The sequence below is a fragment of the Podarcis erhardii genome, assembly GCF_964252035.2.
Source record: "Podarcis erhardii genome assembly, chromosome: 3".
Lineage (NCBI taxonomy): Eukaryota > Metazoa > Chordata > Lepidosauria > Squamata > Lacertidae > Podarcis > Podarcis erhardii.
Genome location: NC_138507.1, coordinates 93217420 through 93240348, shown reverse-complemented (window position 1 = coordinate 93240348; position 22929 = coordinate 93217420). Strand labels below are relative to the sequence as shown.

Genomic DNA, 22929 nt, shown 5'->3' with positions numbered 1-22929 from the left:
AGAGGTTATAGTTCAAGCCAACAGGTACTACCACCCTGTTCCAAACTTTTTGGAGTTTCACAAGGTAGCAGACTCTTCAAAATAGGGACTAATACACAGTATGATGTGAATTTGACTAAAGTCCCCTTTACCCAGTCCTAACTATTTACAATAATAATAATTGAGGCAGCCAATTCCTCATACACTGTGGTGTACAGCTTAATTCTGAACCAAGGCTGGGGAGACCCTGGTTCAAATCCACTCTAAACAATTAAACATGCTGGGTGACTCCAGCCTGTCTTTAACTTCCAGCCTATCCTATCTTACAGATCTATTGTAAGGACCAAAAGCTTGAGAGGGGCGGGGGAGCAAAGAATACTATTTATGCCGCCTTGAGCTCCTTAAAGGAAAGGTGGGATATAAATTTAAAAAAATCCCAAAATAAACCACATATAGTCAAAACACATTTGGTTCCATGGTGAGTGGAGTGGGATTGCCAACACTGCTTCCCCAACCCCAACCCACAATCTCTTTCCTGCCCCATTTTTATTAGTTACAGATAGGTAGCCGTGTTGGTCTGTCATGGTCAAAACAAAATAAAAAAATTCCTTCCAGTAGCACCTTAAAGACCAACTGAGTTAGTTCTAGGTATGAGCTTTCGTGTGCATGCACACTTCTTCAGGTATCTGAAGAAGTGTGCATGCACACGAAAGCTCATACCTAGAACTAACTCAGTTGGTCTTTAAGGTGCTACTGGAAGGAATTTTTTTATTTTGTTTTGACCATTTTTATTATTTTGCCAAGTGTGTAAAGCTGAATGCACACAAATTAAATGTGCATCGGTTGTGAGTTACCTGATCACAAGTAAGTAAGTGCAGCTTACCAAATTCCTCTTCCATAAAAATTAGATTTGATTTACCTTCAATATCCTGGTTGTCTACAAAAGGTGCTGGTCCCCATATTCTAACAGTGCCATCGTCAGAGGCGCTGGCCATCATGGATGGAATCTGTGGGTTCCAGCTCACACAGTTGACTGTGCGTGTGTGCCCCGTCAGCTCCGCAATTGGCAGCTCGCTACGTTTGTGCCAAATATATACTTTGTGATCTAAGATGAGACAGGAGGGAAGAAACATGAAGCATCCCAAAATTTAAAACATGTTCTGGCACTTATCCATGTATTAACTGTTTCCATGTTAAAATTCCATGTTATGTCCAAGAACTGATATCTGCTCAGTAATGCATCCAACAGCTTCAAGAATCTTCTTTTATGGCATTTAGAATCCTGTATTTAAACTAACAACAAGCACTGATCTTCTCTGCAAGTTGAAAATATTTGTAGGTAACTGGAACATAATACAGCTTTAAGTAGGCTTCATATTATCCAGGTAAGAATGCGAGTGGTTTGGGTGTTAACTCCTTACCCTAGCCTTCTACATGCATCAAGACTAGAATCAAGCTTTGGTTTCTCACACTTCCTCCATATTCTTTCTGTCCCCCCTCCACCTCTACAGGTGGTATGGGCAACTTCCAAAAAGAACAGAGCTATTTCAATGTGGGATCCCATCTATAACTGGATATTAAAATCCCTTTCTGTAACCGGTTCAATATGTAGGGCTATGAAAACTCTGTATTCGATTAACTGCAGGAAACTCTTTATTCACTGATTAACTTTTGCCTAAGAACAGAGAAGGAAGGGGGCAAACTGCAGGGCCCAGTCTTCATCTTTCCAAATGTACAGGTAAGGGAGAGGGAGGAGCAACAACCACAGAGTTGCTTTTAAGTATCTTATCCTATCCGAAAAATTCTATCAATGAAGGCAACAAACTCCATTTCAAAGGCTCCAAAAACATCCATGGGTGTATTGTTATAGAACAACATATCCACATAAAAAGTGTACAATCTGAACAGGAGCAATGTGACATGAGACAACTTTGTGCCATTCTTGCACCGATTGCTGTACTGACTGCACCCAAATAAACTGTAGATTATACAGAGATGGCTGCAGATCAGATGTACAACTCTCTGCACTACTGAAAAACCACAAGTCACAATGACTACCAAAAAGAGAGAATTCTGCTAAATATTAATATTCCATAGAAGCAAACTTGACTTGGAGTTAAATACTTGATAAGGCAGAAGCAATTACATGAAGAACATCAGGTACTACAAGAGTTATTTTAAAAGTTTTAGAAGTTAAACTACAATGTTTGAAAACTAAAATATGACAGTCCATTTCCAAAAGTATTCACTTATTTCCCAACCCCTACAAATCATGCTGTGACCTACTTGCTAAAGTATTTTATAGAAGTGCTGTCTGTATCATTAAAAAAAATCAAATTACCATGACATCTAAATGGTATCAAAGACTCCTACTTGTACGAATTTCCATTTTTAACCTACCAATTTCAAACTATACTGTATAAGCTTCAAGTCATCACACATTCACTGTAAGGCTGCAACACACAGCACTTGCTCATAGAAAGATATTTCCCCTCTACTTTATGGATGTTTATGTGCACACAAGTTAGATGTGAATTTTACTCCCAGGGAAGACCCTTTGATGTTTGGGGCTGGTAGGTGGAAAGCCTACCTAGCTGAGAACATACCTTTACACTTAAGAGCTTATGACATTTAAATCTGTTACTTTTTTTGTACATAGAGACTTTCACAGCAGCCATATTTGCAACAATTCAGTGCAAAGAGGCAACAGCCTCAGGCAGTCGGAATCTAAATTAGGTGCCATCAGCTTCAACTACAGCTGGGTAGTTTTTAGACACTGAAAATGAAAAAAATAAAAAGCTTTTCTAAGTTGACCTGGATAAATTAAATTCACATTCATGTCAAACAAACAGTAGGCTGTAACTAAGTGATTTGTTTATGCAATCCTGTGTGGTGTACTGAAAAACTGATATACCAGGGAGTTAATACAGTTGATTAGACATTCCTGGGGCCAGAAATTATCTGGAAGGGGAAGGGGATTAATGCATGCAATAGGAGTGGCACAAATACATACAATGGCAATACAGTTAAGATACAAGGCATCAATAAACAGGCTGTTCTCAGGTGAAAAATTCACCAGTTAGCGGTAAAGAAGAAACACTGTTTCAAAATACTTTATTGCAGAGCCCAACTAGAACTGACCTCCTAGTCAGACCAAAACCACCTTCTCCTAAAGTTTCTATAAGCTACAGGACAGGAGTACTGTTGTCCACACTGTATATACCACCACACTATTACCCTCACAGAGAGTAAGCTCCTTAATGCCTAGAAAAGCTGTCAAACAGGCCACTCACAGAACCAACAATAGAAAACGCTAAGATTACAGTCAGGTTGCTGATAGCCAAAGTTACTAGGTCTGCTACAGGATATGAAACTTGTTTCTCTCACTGTAATTAGTAATTATCCTTGAGATGTCAGAACTCATCTGGATTTACATAAGCACACCTACCTTTGGAAAAACAAGCCTACGTCAAATAAAAATTGTATCCCTGTACACCACGCTCATTCTACCAAGACTACAGCTGTTGCCATAAACAATAGCCTCGTACATTCAACCTCCTGTGCTACTAGATGATTTTTCTTCTTTCAGCAAACAAATCATTTTTATGGAAATAACTTTTTATATGGATCAGCTTGGTCACTGTGAGAACTGGATTAGATAGGCCTTTGGTCTGATCCAGCAAGACTCTTCTGATGTTTGTGTGAATTGTTGCTAGCATATTTACCTTACTTGTTAAGTAGAATACTACATCATTCCCCTATGTTGGAAGAATGTCTTTGAAATATATATAACACACAGAAACAGATCTTAAAAGCAAGAGTTACCTTCACTGCCACTAGCGATGAAGTCTTCATTATGGCCTCCAAAACATGAGTGAATCGTGTAAAAACCTTGTGTAACACCTTGGTACTTTCTCACTAAAACTCTGTCTTGCAAGTCCCATAAATGAACTCCCTGAGAACAAAGGAAGGGTGGAGGTAATGTAACATCACACAAACAAATTCAGAACAGAAAAAGCAATCCATTTTATGTGCACAAACAATGGTTTATACCCCAAAGTTACACGAGCAGAGGGTCATTTGCTCAACAGAGATTTCTTGCCTACTCCTCTTCACTGCAGATTGCCTGCACCTCCAGACAGCCTCTGCCTGGCATTGAGGGACCTTCAGAAAAGGCCCCTGAAGCTCAAGTGGGAAAGAGATGCAGTGTGTACAAGCAACTTCCCATTTACACAAGCGGCTTCAGGAGGATACGGAGGTTGTGATATGCAGCGCTAATGGGCACTTATTTCCCTTCTGCCTCCCAGAAAAATAGACTTTAAAATCTGTGAGGAAAGGGGGTGAGAACATGTGCTTGTACAGTTTCCATGGCAATGCAATGGAAAATGTAGGCAGGACTTTCCTTCTCATTTTTGAGTATGAAAGGCATAAAGCGAAAGGCCAACTGGACCACTTACCTGAGTTGCTACGTTTAACAAAGCTAACCGGCCATTTTTCGAAATCGTAAAAGACATAATTGGATGATCTTCTTGTACTCTGAAAAATAACAGAACACAGAAGATGAGAGTCATGACTTTGTATTCAAAATTAGCATTTCTACCCAATTTAACTGGTCTCATTTTACGGAGCCTTGCAGACACATAAGGCCCAATCACATCTACACCGTTTGCCTATTTAGGGCCTAAAAAAAAAAAAGGGGGGGGGAGCCCAGTTTTAAAGCAGGTGTATGAACAAGACACCATATGGAATTTTAAGGCATCTCAACTCAGTTTCAGTATTTGACAAAGTGTACAATGATCTGTTTATGTAGCACAACATGAAGAAGAGTTAGTTACATGTTTCTGTCTGTAAGGTCCTCAAAGTTATAGCCCCGAATTCGCTGGTGTGTGTCTGATGCCAACACAGTCTTCCCGTCACTCAAGCACCACAGGCATTGCACTCTCACTCCTTCCCAGGAGTCAAGGAGATTACCATCTAAATCCTAGACAGGAAATGCATGGAGTGAAATAATGAGAAAGGCTGTCTTCATTTAAAGCAAAGTGTAACATGAAAAATTTGGGTTATAAAAGCAGTTAGCAGTATGTAAGTATGTGCTGCAGACAAGGGAAAATATATTCCAAGACAAAGGTGGTGAACCTGTAGTCCATATCTGGCAGACTTCAGAGCCCCTTAACAATTTGACCGCTAACTTGGTTTTCTATATACAGTGGTACCTCAGTTTTCAAACGTCTCTGTTGACAAACATTTCGGTTTTCGAATGCCGAAACGCTTCGGTTTTCGAACACGCCTCGGAAGTTGTACATGCCACGTAGCTTCCGTATTTATTTTTCGAACGTTTTGGAACTCCAGTCTTCTGGAACGGATTACATTCAAAATCCAAGGTACCACTGTATCTTCATCTAAAAACTTCCCTTTTTTTTAGGCAGTGCGGTAGACTTCCAACACACTAGTTTCAATCTCTCCATCTAGTCCAGCATAACAACAGGGGTACAGATCTTTCCCTGAATTTTTCTTTTGCCTTTTTTTTTTTTTTTTTACTTTGCAGAAGGATCCTTTCTTGTTTCCTATGTCTTACCAAAACCTAATAAACGATGGCACCACACATGAGCAAGAAGGGGATCTTTTCAAAGAGGCTTTATTTTTGCTTCAGATAAATAGGCTTAGCATTTCACAGGAAGAAAAACACTCAGCAAATTCCAAATGGTTGGTTTCTACAACAGGTTATACTTGCGAGGCTTTTTACTGTGAAAAGAAACCCTTACAAAATATATTCTAGTACAGCTATACACAGCTACCCACGCAGAACATAGAACCACAGAGACAGCATTAAGTGCAAAGTCTACAAGAAACTGATGGCACTTTGCATTGTAAAAACAGTACTTACACACTGATAGAACTGTCCACGCTGCCCTCCAGTCACAAAACGTTTTCCATCTGGATTCCAGGCCACACTTGTTAAACTATCTTCATGAGACTGACTCATCTTTGTCCTCAGCTCCCCTGTCTGTAGGTGAAGAAGTATAAAGTAAAGCCAATGAAAAATTTGCTTAAGAAAGCAAATTTTTAACATTTACTTAAATTTTTAACCTGCTTCATAATTCAGGGCAGCTTACAAATAAAGAATAGAGACACTAAAATAAACATACATACATACATACATACAGTGGAGGCTGCCACCCCTGCTCACACTCTTATACTTGAGCCACATGAACTGCAACGTGACAACAGCCTTACATTGTTACGTATATAGGATATATACACATACATAGTAACTGATGGCATCATTGGAATACTGCTGGTAATAATGAATAGAAATCAATAATCTATTCTATATAGATAACCATGTTTTAAACAGATTTTCATCTCCAAGAATAGCAGGGGCTCCCCTTCGATAATATCAATACTTCAATTATGGTTCCTGTGACAACACTATTGATTAAGACACTCTATCAACGAACTTCATATTAATAACCCTTACTTGTACATTCCAGAGCCAAAGCTCAGAGCAGTCATCTGGACCACAGGCAACAAGGTAGTTGTCATCTGGACTCCAAGCAATGTAGGAAACACCATATGCATGGCCTTCCAGTGTCTTGAGCAGTTTTAGCTGGTGTGTATCCTTTAAAAAAGAAAATATTGCAACAATGGCTATCTGGGTTGTTTCTGAGATCTACCTGCAGTTTTAAGCAGTTGTCTTTGATGCCTAATCTCTCGCTGCCTCCTCCCAAAACAGTTTAGGAAACCAACATACCAAGGGCTTGTTTACCAGTTCCACCTTACCTCAAGGAAGACACACACTCATTTTCTGCCTACTTGACAGAAGTGTAGGAAAGGCTGTACCAGGGCAAACCAAGAAAGGAGGTACACAGGAAGCCATACAAAGCAACACAGAACCGCCTCCCCATTCTGGTTTAACAACATTCTTGGAAACCAACTAATGAAAAGCAAAATACTTTCAAACACAGATAGACATTAGGGCGATAAGCAGAAGTACTAGTGAAAGGAAGGCTATGGGCTAGCAAATGTAAACCTTGGGCATAATAACCGTTTGCACCTTTTGCTCCTCAAAGATTTTTGCCTAGTTTTTGTATGTTCTAGGGCTGGGTGATGTTAGGTTTTCAATACTGTGATGTATCACTAGCCAAGCAGCGCAGTTTGGCGATAAACCACAATGTTGAAACAAGATGCACTGGCACCAACCGGCAAGGCGCGGGGTGAAACTGCCTCAGCTGTCAGCAGCGGGAGCTGAGTCGCTTTCACTCCAGCGTCTCGCAGGCTGGGGCCAGCTGCATTGGAGAGGCTCCTGCCCCCAGCTGAGCAAGCCCCCATGTCCCTGCTGGTTGTGCGCAAGCAGCAGGGACCTCGGAGCACCTTTCTGAGGCTCCTGGCGCTGGCTTTGGGTACAGGCAAGCTACCCCGCTCGCTTGCCCCCCACTCCCCAAAGACGGACCAGGCGGCGTCAGCCAAGCCCACAGAGACTATCAGGACTGGAATTGTACAATGCCATTCTATGCATGAGGGACGCGGGTGGCGCTGTGGGTAAAACCTCAGTGCCTAGGACTTGCCGATCGCATGGTCGGTGGTTCGAATCCCCGCGGCGGGGTGCGCTCCCGTCGTTCGGTCCCAGCGCCTGCCAACCTAGCAGTTCGAAAGCACCCCCAAGTGCAAGTAGATAAATAGGGACTGCTTATCAGCAGGAAGTTAAACGGCGTTTCCGTGTGCTGCGCTGGCTCGCCAGAGCAGCTTCGTCACGCTGGCCACGTGACCCGGAAGTGTCTTCGGACAGCGCTGGCTCCCGGCCTCTAGAGTGAGATGAGCGCACAACCCTAGAGTCTGGCAAGACTGGCCTGTACGGGCAGGGGTACCTTTACCTTTACCTTTATTCTATGCATGATTACTTTAGAGGCAAGCGACAATACAGTGATTGTGGTGGCCTCTAACTTAGGTAGCTTTAAAAGGGAGTTAAAGATATATATTCTATTAATTTGTCTACCAATAGTCACAAAGGCTACATGCAGCCTCAGATTCAGAGGTGGTATACCTCTTTGTACCAGTTACTGAAAAGTAACAACAGAAGAAGGTATTATCTTCTTGCATTGCTTGTGGGCTTCCTAAAGGCACCTAACTAGTCACTGTTGAAAACAAAAAGAAATCTGATGGATTCTTGGTCTGGTATGCATAGATTTCAGTCTAGGTAATGTAATTCAGATTTTGGAAGGAGCTACTATTTAGTCCAGTGGCGGAGAATCCTTCAGATCAGGGTTTCCCAAACTTGGGTCTCCAGCTATTTTTGGACTACAACTCCCATCAGGACTAGAGGTCAGGGATGATGGGAAATGTAATCCAAAAGCAGCTCGAGGCCCAAGTTTGGGAAACACTGCTTCAGATGTTGCTGGACTCAACTTCCATCAGCTCCAGCCAGCATGGCCAATAGTTAGAGATGATGGGAGTCTGAGTCCAGCAACACTATCCAACATTTCAGTCAAATAACCATTCATCAACAGGCTTCATCAATTAAGTTATACAGAGTGCAAAAAGCAGAGACAAAGTAAAAAGGGAATATTGACATTTTAGGAGAATTTCAGAAGACACAAAAGGAGCTACATTACGGGGAAGAACAACACATCTATCCAAGACCATTGACAAAGTCTCACCATGCAAGACACTTACTGACTTTTAAGATTACAACAGACTGACTGAGATAGGTATCTCCTATTCTAAACAGGCTTTATTTCCAATACAACCCGCTCCAGGAAACTAATCACAGTATTGGTTGAACAACTGAGCAGAACATAGCCTAAAACACAAAACTGATGCAAACAGAAATACACCAAGGCATTTAGGAAATAAAGTAATGCACTAAAAATTAAAGCTTAATGACTAAGGAGTGATGTGCCAAATTTTATGCTTGTGTGTCAGAAGATTCTGGTGCACAAATTTACAAACTTACTGGATCAACCTGCCATATAATAACAGTTGTATCCTTAGATCCTGTTGCTAGTTTAGTGCCGTCATTTGAGAATTTACAGAACCACACTTCATTACAGTGTTCTGTAAGTATCTGCTGTGTGTAACATGGGAACTGTTTCCTAAAAATACAAACAAAGAAAGGATTATATAGTAGAATCATAGTCATTTTACTTGCGCTAATACATATCCCAATAAAGCATGGATTCGATAGTAGGATTTTACAAATATACAATATGAAACTTCTTGTTGCTATAGCACCTTAGTTTTTGAAGCTGTCATGCTGGCTCCTATTTGCATGATGACCAGGTATCAGTCATGAAGCAAATAAACATGCAGCTAGCTGCATGCATTTAAAGAGCCTTTGGGTCAAACAGCAGCCTCCAGTGGTGCAAAGCAAACTGGACGCTAAATTGATTAGACTTTCAAAAGCAGTTTGCAATATCACATGAGGGTCTGCTTGACACCAAACTCTTGTATATGTCTAAAAGGAGCTCTTTGGCTCATGGCATTGCAAACAAGGCCCCAACCCTGACTGGGCATTTGAATGCTAGTTAGGAATTGCTACCCAATATTTTATGGTGATTTTTAGGAATTGAGGGAAAGGATTCTTAAAAAGTAAGAACCAAGGATGTAAGGGACAAGCAACAAATCCTAAATTGTTTGTTTGTTTGTTTGTTTGTTTGTTTGTTTGTTTGTTTAAAAAAACACAACATACTGCTGTGTTATAAAAATTTTCACAGCAGTTTACATCAATATAAAACCAAACAATAATATCATAACAAGTTAAAAACAAGCATCAATAGGCCATTGTGTGGTGTGTGGGTGTGTGTGGGTGCATTCTTAATTGCCTTCATAGGCCTGGAAAAATAGAAAAGTTTTTCAGCAGGCATTTAAAAGTTGGAACAGAAGGGGCATTTAAAAGTTGGAACAGAAGGGAGCTGATTGAATGTCTATTGACAGGGTGTTCCACAGGGCTGAGCTGATATCATTAAAGGCTATCATTCAGTCTGATACTGGAACCTATTATTGCAATCCTGCACATAACTAGTCTGCTTAGATCTCAGAATTCAGTGGGATTTAACACAATAACTGTGTAGAATGGCAGTCCAAGCTACCAAATATATTGAATCCCATGCACACTTATCATTAAGTAAGCCCTGCTGAACTGAACAGAGCTTACTTCTGAATAGATGTGCTTAGGATTGCAATTAGGACTGAAGCCAAGACCATCAGCAGTAAGTTCTGAAACTGAAAAAACTGCCAGAGATTTGAAAATATTTTGATTATTTTAGGATCCTTACATTTAGATTTACTGCTATATAAAGACTACTTCTCTGTTCATATTGTTAACATGTTTCTAAATTGATCAAGGACTTACACAAACGTTCCAAACACCCCCTAACATTGCAAAAATACAACATTCTTAACAAGTCAGCTGCCTAAGAAAATTGCTCTTTAAAGCCTTCATAAGAGAGTAAAAATTATTTAAAGGAATGTTGTTACATTAAAAGATATTTCCATTCTCATTAAAATGGAGCAGTTCTCTTACCTACTGCAAACATGGTCTATCAGCAGTGATACAGAATCTAGATTATTATCTAGTTTGGTATTGTGATAGAGGCACCGGTCCCGTTGTAGTTCCACAGCCTGACGCAGTAAATTCTGCAGACGCCTTGGGGGGAGCATCACTGATGGTGGTAGGTAAGCTTCAAAAAATTAAAGAGAGTATTTCAGAGCAATCTTATAAGAAACAGCATGTAAGAAATCTGGTATTCACATACAGGCCAGTATCAGATCTAATTTAAGCTAAAAATTACCCATAACTTTGGGACATTAATAAAATCCTCTCACATTGACCTTAACTCAACCTTTGCTGTTGCAAAGAAGCACAAGATTGTTTAAATGCCAATAAAATTATTAAGAAAATGCTAGCTACTACAAGTCAGTTCCTAAACTCTAACACACAGCGCCATGGTATCTTATTAGGTGTCATCGATATGGAAGTAAAACACAGATAATAGCAGAGTACATTATACTTTGATTTTATGAGACACTTAAGTCACCATTATGCAGAATTATGCTATCCTAATTACAGCTAACAATTTTTAACCATTGCATCTCCCCCTTCATAAATTTCCCCCTTAAAAGTAGGTCTCCCTAACCTACTACCCTTCCTATGTTTTGACCTACAAATCCCATCAACCTCAGCCAGGATCCAACACATATGACGGGCACCCAGTTAGGGAAGGAAGATTTAGAGTGAAATATACTAGATAAACAGATGTGCAAACATTGTATGCCCAGTGGAAACTAAGTTTTTTCTTACTCTGGAGTTTGTCCAAAAGTCTAGATCTGGAAGTTGTGCCTTTCCCTTCCCATTCTGCTTTTGCACGCAGGTCTTCTGCATGACTACACATCAGATATCTGTTTGTATATAAAAGAGAAACACATGAGATTACATATTTCGGAAATATTGACCTTCCCCAACTGCAACAGCATTTGAACCAAAAGAGCACATTTATTCTTCTCTGGAGCAAGAAAAAAGGAGATGGACTTAGCAGAAAAGCTATTAACACCAGATTTTATGTTAAGTCTATATGGCTTAAACTTCTGCTTTCACTGTTTAGTAAAGCTCTAATATATATTTTTTTAAAGGAATTTAGCATATCTAATTAAAGACGCTGCTCAAGTATGCAGTTGGTGGGAAGGAAGCAGAGCCATGAGAATTCAAAGGCATGTTCCTGAAACTGCTTTTAAAAACTGTTTGACAGGACTTCCCTTATATAGATCAATGAAAAAATCCCACGGAGTTCAACTTCCAGCACCAATCAGTAACTGATCAGTTCAGATGTTCTGTCTACACAACTGATCAGTCTGTGTTCTTGTACACACATTTTCCCCTTGAATCTCCTTGAGAAATGTCAGGATGTGAAGATAAAAGCACATTAAAATCTCAGAATGCAAATGATTATAAAGATTTTTACTAAGTAAAAATGCAATTCTATTTAGTAAGAATATATTAATTTCACATTTAATTTAGAAATAATGTGAGAGTTCTGTAAGGAGGCATCCAGGAATGTCTTCTTTCTATAGGAGTTTTCCCAGGTGGATGTTTACTTTAATAAAGACTAGTGGAACCTGCAACAAAACACTGCAAATACACAGTTCATGACATGCTCCCCATCCCGCCCCAGTTTTCTGTTTCTTTCACCTCATCAATTAGCATTTTGTGCAGACTGAGCATGCTCAGTCCTCAGAGAGCTGTTTGAAAGTTTCACCTTTCGTTTAGAGAAAATAAGTTTCTTTGACACTTCTGCAAATATGGACGTTCCTCTCAGCCTCTTGTATGTGGGTGATGCCATTTCGGTTATGCAAGGATCAATGCTTGGATAATACGTTTACTATTGAGATATATTCAACAATGTAGAATCATATCCTTTTGGCATGCCTCTGCTTCAGGAATCCCAGAAAACACTAGCACTGGTGTAAAACAGGTAGTAGAATCTTATGCAATTCAAGTCAAAAGTTATTTAGTTCAATGGGATTTACTCTTGAGTAAACATGTGATTGCAACCCTAAGTACTTACCCACTGAGAATGTGAATGCGCTCTGTGTTGTATTTCAGTGGTGTCAACTCACAACGCAGAACTTGAAGTGCCTCCAGAACCTTACCATCCTCAAGATACTCTAGGTACTTTTGCTGCAGCAGCAAAAACTTCATCCTCTGACATGACAGAAAGCAGCAGGTCAGGTGGGGAGAAAAGGATGACTGAAATTTCAGAAAACATTTGAGCCTAAACAAGGGAGTATACACCATTCCAATTTGCCTTTTCAATACATTTGCTCTCATGACATAGGAATGCTTTGAACAGCCTTTTAGCATTTGCAAGACATACTGATTTGTGCTGTTTATTATAAGTCATCAAGCTGCAAGAATACACACTTGATGGAACCCCAAATTATCTTCTCAATCTTCCTCCAGTTTCCTATACCAAGTACCTGTAGTCTCAAACAATCCTATTAAGCTAGGGATGGGAATCCTGCCCCCTGATATCACTCTAGGTACAATGACACTACAGAACACCAGCCCAGTAGGGATCTGCCCAGAAACTAGATTTATACAGGGCATGTAGGACCTCCAAATATATTATATGCAAAAGCAAACATTGCTTGTCTGCAAAACAAAACACAGACCAGGCTTAACTTGATGTATATATTTTGGTCTTCATGGAAAGCAAAGATTATCTACTCTCTACATTCAGAACTCACTTAGCAGGCATGTCCATGGAAAATATATGCACCTTCAGTGGCAATGTTACCTTCATATATTTTAAAAATTGGACCTCTCATTGATAGCGATGACCGACATAACAAATTCATGAATTTAAGGTAAGGGGGAAGGAAGGAGAAAAATATTTGGCACAGATTATCCAAAGCTCAAGTGGCAGTAGTATATTATTCGTAGCATGGCATGGCAATGTATTGTGCCTGTCTCTCACCTGGTGGCAAACAATGTCCTCCCCCATGCCCCAAAAAAGTCTCAGCTCAGAAGAACTGTTGAATTATACTTTTGACCCAGGGGCAAGGAGTGGGGAACATGAGGCATGAGGGACAAAGGAGTTTATTCTGTTACGTATACTTAGGCTTTGATACCAGGAGTGATAAGCATCAATTTTTGAATATCTGTTTGTGTTTTAAGTTGTTGGAAACAATTCCTTACAGTTTCTTGTTCTTTTTATTCAAACTTCCATTATTTAAAGAAATTTATACATCATTAGATTGTAAGAAAATCTCTAAGTGGTTTACAAAAACATATACAATGAAACATCAAAATAGAAAACAGTTAGGAACAGGTATTTTAAAACATTCAGAAGATTATAAAAATCAATAGTAGTTAGAAAAAAATGTAACTTCTACATGTCTGGATGGGCCTGCCTAAACAAGAATGGTTTTTATTTTTTAAGCAGGCACCAAAAAGACTATAGTGAAGGCGTCTGCCTGATGTCAATAGAGAGGGAACTCCAAATGCTAAGTGCTATCATACTAAAAGATCAATTTTTTCTAAGTGTGGAATCAGTATTATGTGGCACCAGTTAACACTGCCAGTTCTGCAGACTGAAGAGATGAGTGCATATATGGGTTAGGCAAGTAAACTGGTCCCAAACTGTTAAGGGCATTATATACTGATGGTAATGCTTTGAAATTGACCTAGTAGCTGGATCCAGAACCACTCCCAAACTGCATACCTGTTCCTTCAGAGGAGTGTAATCCCATTTAAGTTGCGTTGGTTCCCCCTGTGAGAAAAGTGACGTAACAAATATAATACATTTTCCGGACATGGGACCCACTCACTCACATTGTCTGTCTTACAAGGATACAAGCTCAGCATATTTTTTGTCATCTATACCACCATAGCATCCAGGTACCAGACACAGCCTCTCTTGATTCAGATGTTTTGGAGAAACAGAGCCAGGTATCATCAGTGCAATGAAAAGCACCTTGCCCCAAAACTTTTGACTGCTCCCAGCAGCTTCATGTATATATTAGTGTACCTGGGGATCAAAAAGCACTCTCCCAGTACTACTCTCTGGACCTGGTCCCATAGGTTGGACCAGAATCACTGTGACACAGTGCCCCCGATTCCCAATCCATAGAGCTGGTCCATGAGGATACTATAATCAATGGTACTGAAAGCCATGGAGATGCTGCCCCACCACAACTCTCGCAACTATATTCCCCAAGAAAGGGTTATTTGCAACTAGTTGATAGTTCTTCCAGTCCAAGGGATCCAGGGCTGGTTCCTTTAGGAGAGGCTGTACCACTGCCTCTTTTAAGGCAAAAGGCAACACTTCCTTATATGCAACGAAGTATTAACCATGCTCTGGACCCAAGCAGTCAAACTTCCTCTGCTAGGTTTAATAAGCCAGGTGGGACAGGGGTCAAAAAGGCACAGGGGTCAGGTGTATAGCTGCAAGCACTTTATCCATGTCATCCGACTGCATAAGCTGAAACCAATCCCACAACACATCACTGACAGTGCTACTGGATACTTCATCTGGAACTGCAATAACTGCACAGTCAAGGTCACTCTGAAGTTGAGCGACTTTATCCTCAAAACGTGCAGCCAGTTGGTCAAAGTAGGTACGTGAATGATCCTGTTAACCACCCATTTTATCTCGTGATTTCATAGCAAGACCAGGGCTCCAACAGGATCACCAGTTTTCTCTGCTGGAACCCATCAAGTTCCATCCATCTCTAAGGGAGGGCCATCCAAATGGGCCCACCACCCTAACGGAGGAATTTGCCACTACTATTCCAGGCTTCATCATTAGCTGGTGAAATGCATTGCAAGGGAGTGCACTGCTCCCCACTATCTTTGGGTCTATGGACCGCCATAAAGCTGTATGTGATAAACAAACTATCTCCAGTTCAGCCCTCATATCATGTGGGGTAAAGACTACATCAAGGGTGTGCCTTTCCCAATGAGTTTGACTAATGAGTATTTGAGACAGCCCCATGGTTGTCATGAAGGCTTTGAAGATCTGAGCCAGTCCAACAGCCACCTCTGAATGGATACTAAAGTTATGCAGGACTATTGTCCTGAAATCCACCAACACCATCATACCACAGATCACCTTGTTTTGGGATGCCACTGGTTGACAGATCAGCAACATCCCCAGTCTGTCTCTCTGGCCCAGGGGTAGGCAACCTAAGGCCCAGGGGCCGGATGTGGCCCCATCGCCTTCTCAATCCAGCCCGGGAATCAGCATGTTTTTACATGAGTAGAATGTGTGCTTTTATTTAAAATGCATCTCTGGGTTATTTGTCGGGCATAGGAATTTGTTCATTTCCCCCCCTCCAAAATACAGTCCAGCCCCCCACAAGGTCTGAGGGACAGTGGACCGGCCCATGGCTGAAAAAGGTTGCTGACCCCTGCTCTGGCCCAACACTAAGTACATACCCTTTAAGCCTATCTCAAGATAAAGATGTTTTCTGGTAAAGGAAATCGTGCTTCTATGAACAATAGCAACACCTTCCTCAATCCTCAGGTCTATCGTGCTGCTGTACTGAGTACCCAGGAGAGCATAGCTGAATTGAATGGGGGAGCTTGTTGGCCATGACCCAAGTCTTGGTAATGCATTCAAGCCATCCCTTGATTATCCATGATCAAGTTGTGGATGAACATGGCCTTATTAATGATGGACCTGGCATATAAGAACAGCACCACCACACCAGAAGGCTCTACAAACCAAACTCCTAGGTCTCCATCCCAGAATGTGGTCAGCCACTCCACTACAACTATACCTTCCCCTGCCAAACACCATTTCTGAAACTGGGACAATATCTTTGTAACTCCCTATTACCTCCCCCCCCCCCCAACACCTTCTAGCACTACCATCCAATATCACACTATGCAGCTTTGAGGTTAGGGCTACAGGTAATAAACAAAGGCCCAGCTGAAGGCATATTCTACTGTTAAGTGAAAGGAATACTGTGATCACCAATAGTCAGCATGGATTTCTGAAAAACAAGTCATGTCAGACTAACCTGATCTCATTTTTTGACAGAATTACAACCCTGGTAGATGAAGGGAACGCAGTGGATGTAGCCTACCTTGATTTCAGCAAGGCATTTGACAAGGTGCCCCATGATATTCTTGTAAAGAAGCTGGTAAAAGGCAGACTTGACTATGCTACCACTCAGTGGATTTGTAACTGACTGACTGACCGAACCCAAAGGGTGCTCATCAATGGTTCCTCTTCATCCTGGAGAAGAGTGACTAGTGGGGTGCCACAGGGTTCTGTCTTGGGCCCGGTCTTATTCAACATCTTTATCAACAACTTGGATGATGGACTCAAGGGCATCCTGATCAAATTTGCAGATGACACCAAACTGGGAGGGGTGGCTAACACCCCAGAGGACAGGATCACACTTCAAAACGACCTTGACAGATTGGAGAGCTGGGCCAGGGCAAACAGGATGAATTTTAGCAGGGAGAAATGTAAGGTATTGCACTTGGGCAAAAAAAATGAGAGGCACAAATACAAGATGGGTGACACCTGGCTTGAGAGCAGTACATGTGAAAAGGATCTAGGAGTCTTGGTTGACCACAAACTTGACATGAGCCAACAGTGTGACGCGGCAGCTAAAAAAGCCAATGCAATTCTGGGCTGCATCAATAGGAGTATAGCATCTAGATCAAGGGAAGTAATAGTGCCACTGTATTCTGCTCTGGTCAGACCTCACCTGGAGTACTGTGTCCAGTTCTGGGCACCACAGTTCAAGAAGGACACTGACAAACTGGAACGTGTCCAGAGGAGGGCAACCAAAATGGTCAAAGGCCTGATTCTATGAAAGACAGTAATTTCACCATCTCTCTTTGGCTCTCAGGGGGAACCCACGAAGCCAAACCTCCACTCTCCCAGGCTCTCACCCTGGGTAATGGTCACATGCCTGTCTCCCACAGTGCATGGCCTACAATTTCATATCCTGATTGACAGGAGATAGTCTTCCTGTAGGTCTGCTCCCCTATTGTTGTTGTAGTAGTAGTAGTAGTAGTAATAATAATAATAATAATAATAATAATAATTTATTTCTACCTCGCCAATAACAACAACAACAACAACAACAACAACAACAACAACAACAATTTATTTCTACCTCGCCCATCTGGATGGGTTTCCCCAGCCACTCTGGGTGGCTTCCAACAAAAGATTAAAAATACATTAAAACATCAGTCATTAAAAACTTCCCTAAATCCTTCAGATTGTCAAGTGATTGTGACATACTCACAGGAAGATTGCATGCTTATTTTTATGATATACTAACATAAAAAGGAATTATCAGTATTTCAATAATTTAATGAAACAAAGCAGAATTTAATTATTAAGCCAACAATGTAATTTGCTATTATTCTTTCTATTTACAAAGCCACCAATTGTATCCTACTAGCAACTAATTATTTTTAAAATGAAATGGTGACCTCAGTTTTTACTTCAAACCTGCAAGAATCATAATGACCCCAGATTAAAGACAATTGCATATTTGATCAATGCTAACTAATGTCATCCTTACTTTGGCAGCCCATAAACTTATGATCATTTGCCTTTCAACTCCCACATTGTTTACACTATGGCCCTTGATGATGAAACTGCAGAACTTTATGCAAGAGTTTTGTTTAGTTCCTGAATCAGTAAAAACAAAAAGGCTCCACCTTACATACTTTGTTGTGTTAACATCACCAGACACATAACCTTTACATTAAAAACAAAACATCCCACTGTTTGCTTTATGTCTTATGTGTATCACAGTGAGAAAAATACAGAATCAGTTTATTCTAAAGACAGAAGGGTTCCTTCTGTTCATGGAACAGCTGGTGATATAAAGAGTTAAACTTCTCATGTACAAGTTAAACCATAGCATATGGCATAGGTTCTTGAATGTATGGGCATTTAGGCTAACATACATATGCCGTAGGGACGCGGGTGGCGCTGTGGGTAAAACCTCAGTGCCTAGGACTTGCCGATCGCATAGTCGGCAGTTTGAATTCCCGCGACGGGGTGCGCTCCCGTCGTTCGGTCCCAGCGCCTGCCAACCTAGCAGTTCGAAAGTACCTCCGGGTGCAAGTAGATAAATAGGGACCGCTTACCAGCGGGAAGGTAAACGGCATTCCGTGTGCTGCGCTGGCTCGCCAGATGCAGCTTGTCACGCTGGCCACGTGACCCAGAAGTGTCTGCGGACAGCGCTGGCTCCCGGCCTATAGAGTGAGATGAGCGCACAACCCTAGAGTCTGGCAAGACTGGCCCGTACGGGCAGGGGTACCTTTACCTTTTACTTTACATATGCCATATTGCTGAAAATCAAATATACACACCTTTAAAATGAAAGGGAACACCCACTTCAAGAACCACCATCATGCAGACTCTCAAACTCCAAACTACTTCTTCCCTTAAAACTGAACTAATTATTTCAGTCACATGGACAAAAATAAGGGTATACATACTCTGAATCAGGATCCATAGCATTAGATCCTATTTCAATGTCAAAGCTCAATCTTGGAAATGTAAATAGCCACAGAGAATGTACACAAATAACCAGCCTCCTTATGTCTGGTATCAAGAGGAGTATCTTTCATGTTTAGAGGTGTCTAAGTATGACAACCAGACAGGCTTGACACCCCATTTTAGAATATTCACTAAAAATGTCCCCTTCAACAGCCCAGGCTTGCTTTCTACCACTGATAAATCACAGGTAGGCTTGGGTGTGTGTGTGTGTGTGTGTGTGTGTGTGTGTGTGTGTGTGAGAGAGAGAGAGAGAGAGAGAGAGAGAGAGAACACACACACACTGCATCTCCCTTTACCTTACACCCAGTCTCCTATCATCCTTTTATAATATTGAAGTAATTTTTCAAGATACTATTCCTGCCTCCATAAAGTCAAATTTGATCCAAGCAGATATCCTTTCCTTTAAGATACTCACTGAAATGTGTAATATCTAATTTTTGCACACCCCTAGCATTTCAGAACACCACGAAAGAGACAACAGATTGTGGACTGCTGTTCTTTGCTGTTTTGTTATCTTGTCATTGCTTGTTCTGTGGTTTTATTTTATGATTTCAATGTAACCAGTACTTGTTTTGACTGTGACTTTTTTTTACTAAATAAACTACAGAAGAAAGGGAAGGAAGTGGAGGAATGTCACAATTAAAACAAGTACAAAGTAAACAGGGGAGGAATGTGCAATTATTGCAGCGACATGTACAAATGATCTCATTTATCAAGGTGGAAATGGGGGCACAGCAGCACAACACAAGGGAGCAAAGTCCAAGACTGAGACAAGGCCCGATATGCGATTCAAACTCAGGACAGCGGAGGGTGCAATGGGGAGGGGGGAGAAAGTCACAAAATGAGGAAACAGTATAGGCTGCTAGGATTCTAACCACAAAGTTTGAAGTTAGAGAATACATAGACAAATGAAGTGCAGGAGGTAAGATAGAATTCTTTTTTAAAAAGGAAAACAAATAAAATTGATTAGAAGGAAAGATTTTATATGCAAACGTAAGGCACCTTCACACTGATTAATTGCTAAAAATTACACCCATAACCCTCTTGTATGAAAGAGAACAAATCAGAAGTCAGTTTTAACACAAAAAGTCATATACAATGGATTTTATCATTGTACAAGCTATGAACCATGAATATTTTTAGATTAATGAAGAGTTGCAACATTTATTGTTTCAATCAGTAGGAGAAATTGACAGGCAGATTTTGATAGACTAAAAAGTGTCCTGGTTAGCAATTGTTTAAAAATCTGATTTTTAATTTTTTAAAAAAATATTATTGCTACATAAAATGTGTGCATCGCCTTAAAAAAATGCACCTGCTTTAGAACTATTGTGTTTTTTTCTCATATGCAGATTTAATTAATTGCTCAATCAACACTTAAAATTAACTAAGATTTCTTTAATGAGATCACAGCTGTAGCACCAGCCAAGGTCTAGTATAGTTTGCTTCCCAACACATGGAAACAACATTGCACTCCCTAGCTACTGGCAGTCCTTATTTTTTAAAAAATCCAGATACCTGATCTGCCAGTGAATGTTTTTGCTTCGTATCCTTGCATGTCCTGAGAGTAAGCCAAACAGAAATCTTTTAATTCCACTATTGATCTCCTGTCTCTGGGCAGTAATAAATTCTGGACCATGTGTACTGGCTCCAAATACATTCCCAGGACCGATGTAAAAGGTTGGCTTTAACCTTCAAAGCCTTACACTGCTTGAGACCCCAATACTTTACTGAACACCTCATCTCATATGAGCTACCCAGACTCAGAGGTCAGCTTCAGAGGCCTTTCTCAGAGTGCACCTTCCCACAGACATTCAGAGAGTGGCAAGTGCTAACCCCCCAAAGAGACAAACCAGGTGCCGACATTAACATCTTTTATTCTAAATATTTGATTCTTAACAAATATTGCCATTATTGAAAAGGAATTATTTAGTACATGTTTTTGAAGGTGGGGTTTTTATCACTGTACTGAAAACCATCATATAATAATAATAAATAATAATATTTTTTTATTTATATCCCGCCCTCCCCAGCCGAAGCCGGGCTCAGGGCAGCTAACAACAATAAAATAATACAACATTCTAGAATCATTTCATTATAAAATTAATTCAAATCAAATTAATGGCAAATTATGTTCATTTGCAGTGTTTTAGTTTATTACTTTGTTAATTGTTCATGTATTTTTGAATTGTATTATTTCTTCTTCTCCTTAAGACTCTTTGTACAAGGCAAGGAATCATTAATATTCCAGTGGTGAAAAAGTCATGGCAATTATGCAAACAGAAGTTTTGAATTTGGCTTTGTGACCATATAAAAGTGTTTAGTTACAAACATATGTATAAAGCAAGCCATTTGTGTATATGTTAAGTCAGGAAATACAGTGGATGCTCGGGTTGTGAACGTGATCTGTGCGGGATGCACGTTCGCAACCCGCAGCGGTGCGTCTGTGCACACATGGGTTGTGATTCGGCGCGTCTGCACATGCGCGACTGCCAAAACCTGGAAGTAACCCGGTGCTTCCAGGTTTTGGCGGGTCCGAACCCCCCCAAAAAAAGCAACCTGAAGCATCTGTAACCCAAGGTATGACTGTATCTGAATTTCTATGAGGAAAGAGAAACTTGATTTCATTATATAAATTCAAATTCATCAGCTGACTCATGGGAAGGCCTCATATGGTTGCATTCCAAAGTGACAGCCAGTGGCTAATGTCATCACACAGCTCACTCTACAACTCCCTACCTCTGACTGACTCCTGTGTGAGTCGAAGGGCATTTGTTCTGGTTCTTCAAACTGGAATGATACAGTTGTCACTAACTGTATCCTCTCCCCCATTTCCTTTGCTGGCAGAAAGAGCTCCACCCTTCATTCCAGAACAGTAGAGTCTCTCTTCAAAAATTAAACATCCTTGATTAAGCTGGTTAAAATGATTCCACATACACAATATACATGCACTTGTGTGAATTCAGAAGTGATTATACAAAATTGAATACAGGTGCTCTCCCATTTACACATGATCAACTCACACGCAACTGCATCATAGACACACGGCACTGGGAAATAAATAATCTGATTCAAACCTGGAAATGGTGGGAGAGAGGCGGAAAGTCCTCGTGGCTCGCAAGGAGACCCTCCCTGGAGCCTGGTGCAGGACATCAATGAGGGCAGAGGAAACCTCGAAGAAACTGGAAATGCAGCAGGGCTTTGTTTAGGCTCCTCAGGCTCCCCTCCTAACAGCTGATGTGTGCAGTAGTGCAGCAGCCGCCTTTCCATGCATCCTTCAGCTGGCCCCAGAGATACAGTACAGTCATACCTCAGGTTGAATGTGCTTCAGGTTGAGCGCTTTCAGGTTGCGCTCCGTGGCAACCCAGAAGTAACGGAGTGCATTACTTCCGGGTTTCACCGCTCGCGCATGCACAGACGCTCAAAATGACATCACGTGCATGCGTGGAAGTGGCAAAACGCGACCCACGCACGCCGTCATGTCTTACGTTCTATTCAGGATGCGAACGTGGCTCCGGAACGGATCCCGTTCGCATCCCGAGGTACCACTGTATTTTCCTGGGATTTTATTTCAAATAGTTTAGTTACAGATTTACAGGTACCTCTCCCCATACCATCTACAGAAATATGATTACCATTCCAGACTGGGTATTATTTAATATGGTTATGTTTTATTTGCCCTGCCTTTAGTTAGATATATCACTGAATTCTGTAAATTGCCTATGGTTCCCTAATAATTGAGAAACTAATAATTTTTAAAATATGGATACATATCAACCATTTTTAAAGCCTTGTGTACACTGAATAGCGTGCTGTCAGGGCCTAAAGATGCCTATAGGTTCCCAGGGAATTTTTAAAACTTGTTCTGTAAGCATAAATCAGAAAGAAGTATGTGCCAAATGGTACGCATACTTTT

At 40.8% G+C, this 22929-nt stretch overlaps 1 protein-coding gene across 5 annotated transcripts in view; it reads right to left on the bottom strand.

Annotated features, from left to right (window-relative positions):
* Positions 1-22929, bottom strand: part of WDR26 (WD repeat domain 26) — a 37367-nt gene that overhangs the window by 5881 nt on the left and 8557 nt on the right. For 2 of the 5 annotated variants that reach the window (XM_081857802.1, XM_081857804.1), the window contains exons 4-14: positions 14196-14243; positions 12537-12673; positions 11276-11373; positions 10499-10655; positions 8930-9068; positions 6458-6598; positions 5864-5983; positions 4815-4960; positions 4437-4515; positions 3805-3934; positions 899-1084 (exon numbers count right to left, since the gene is read on the bottom strand). In XM_081857802.1, the coding sequence (XP_081713928.1) occupies positions 899-1084; positions 3805-3934; positions 4437-4515; positions 4815-4960; positions 5864-5983; positions 6458-6598; positions 8930-9068; positions 10499-10655; positions 11276-11373; positions 12537-12673; positions 14196-14243 (1381 nt within the window). Of the gene's footprint in view, positions 1-898; positions 1085-3804; positions 3935-4436; positions 4516-4814; positions 4961-5863; positions 5984-6457; positions 6599-8929; positions 9069-10498; positions 10656-11275; positions 11374-12536; positions 12719-14195; positions 14244-22929 lie in introns of all 5 variants that reach the window. The other 3 variants (XM_081857805.1, XM_081857806.1, XM_081857803.1) reach the window with 2 other exon arrangements.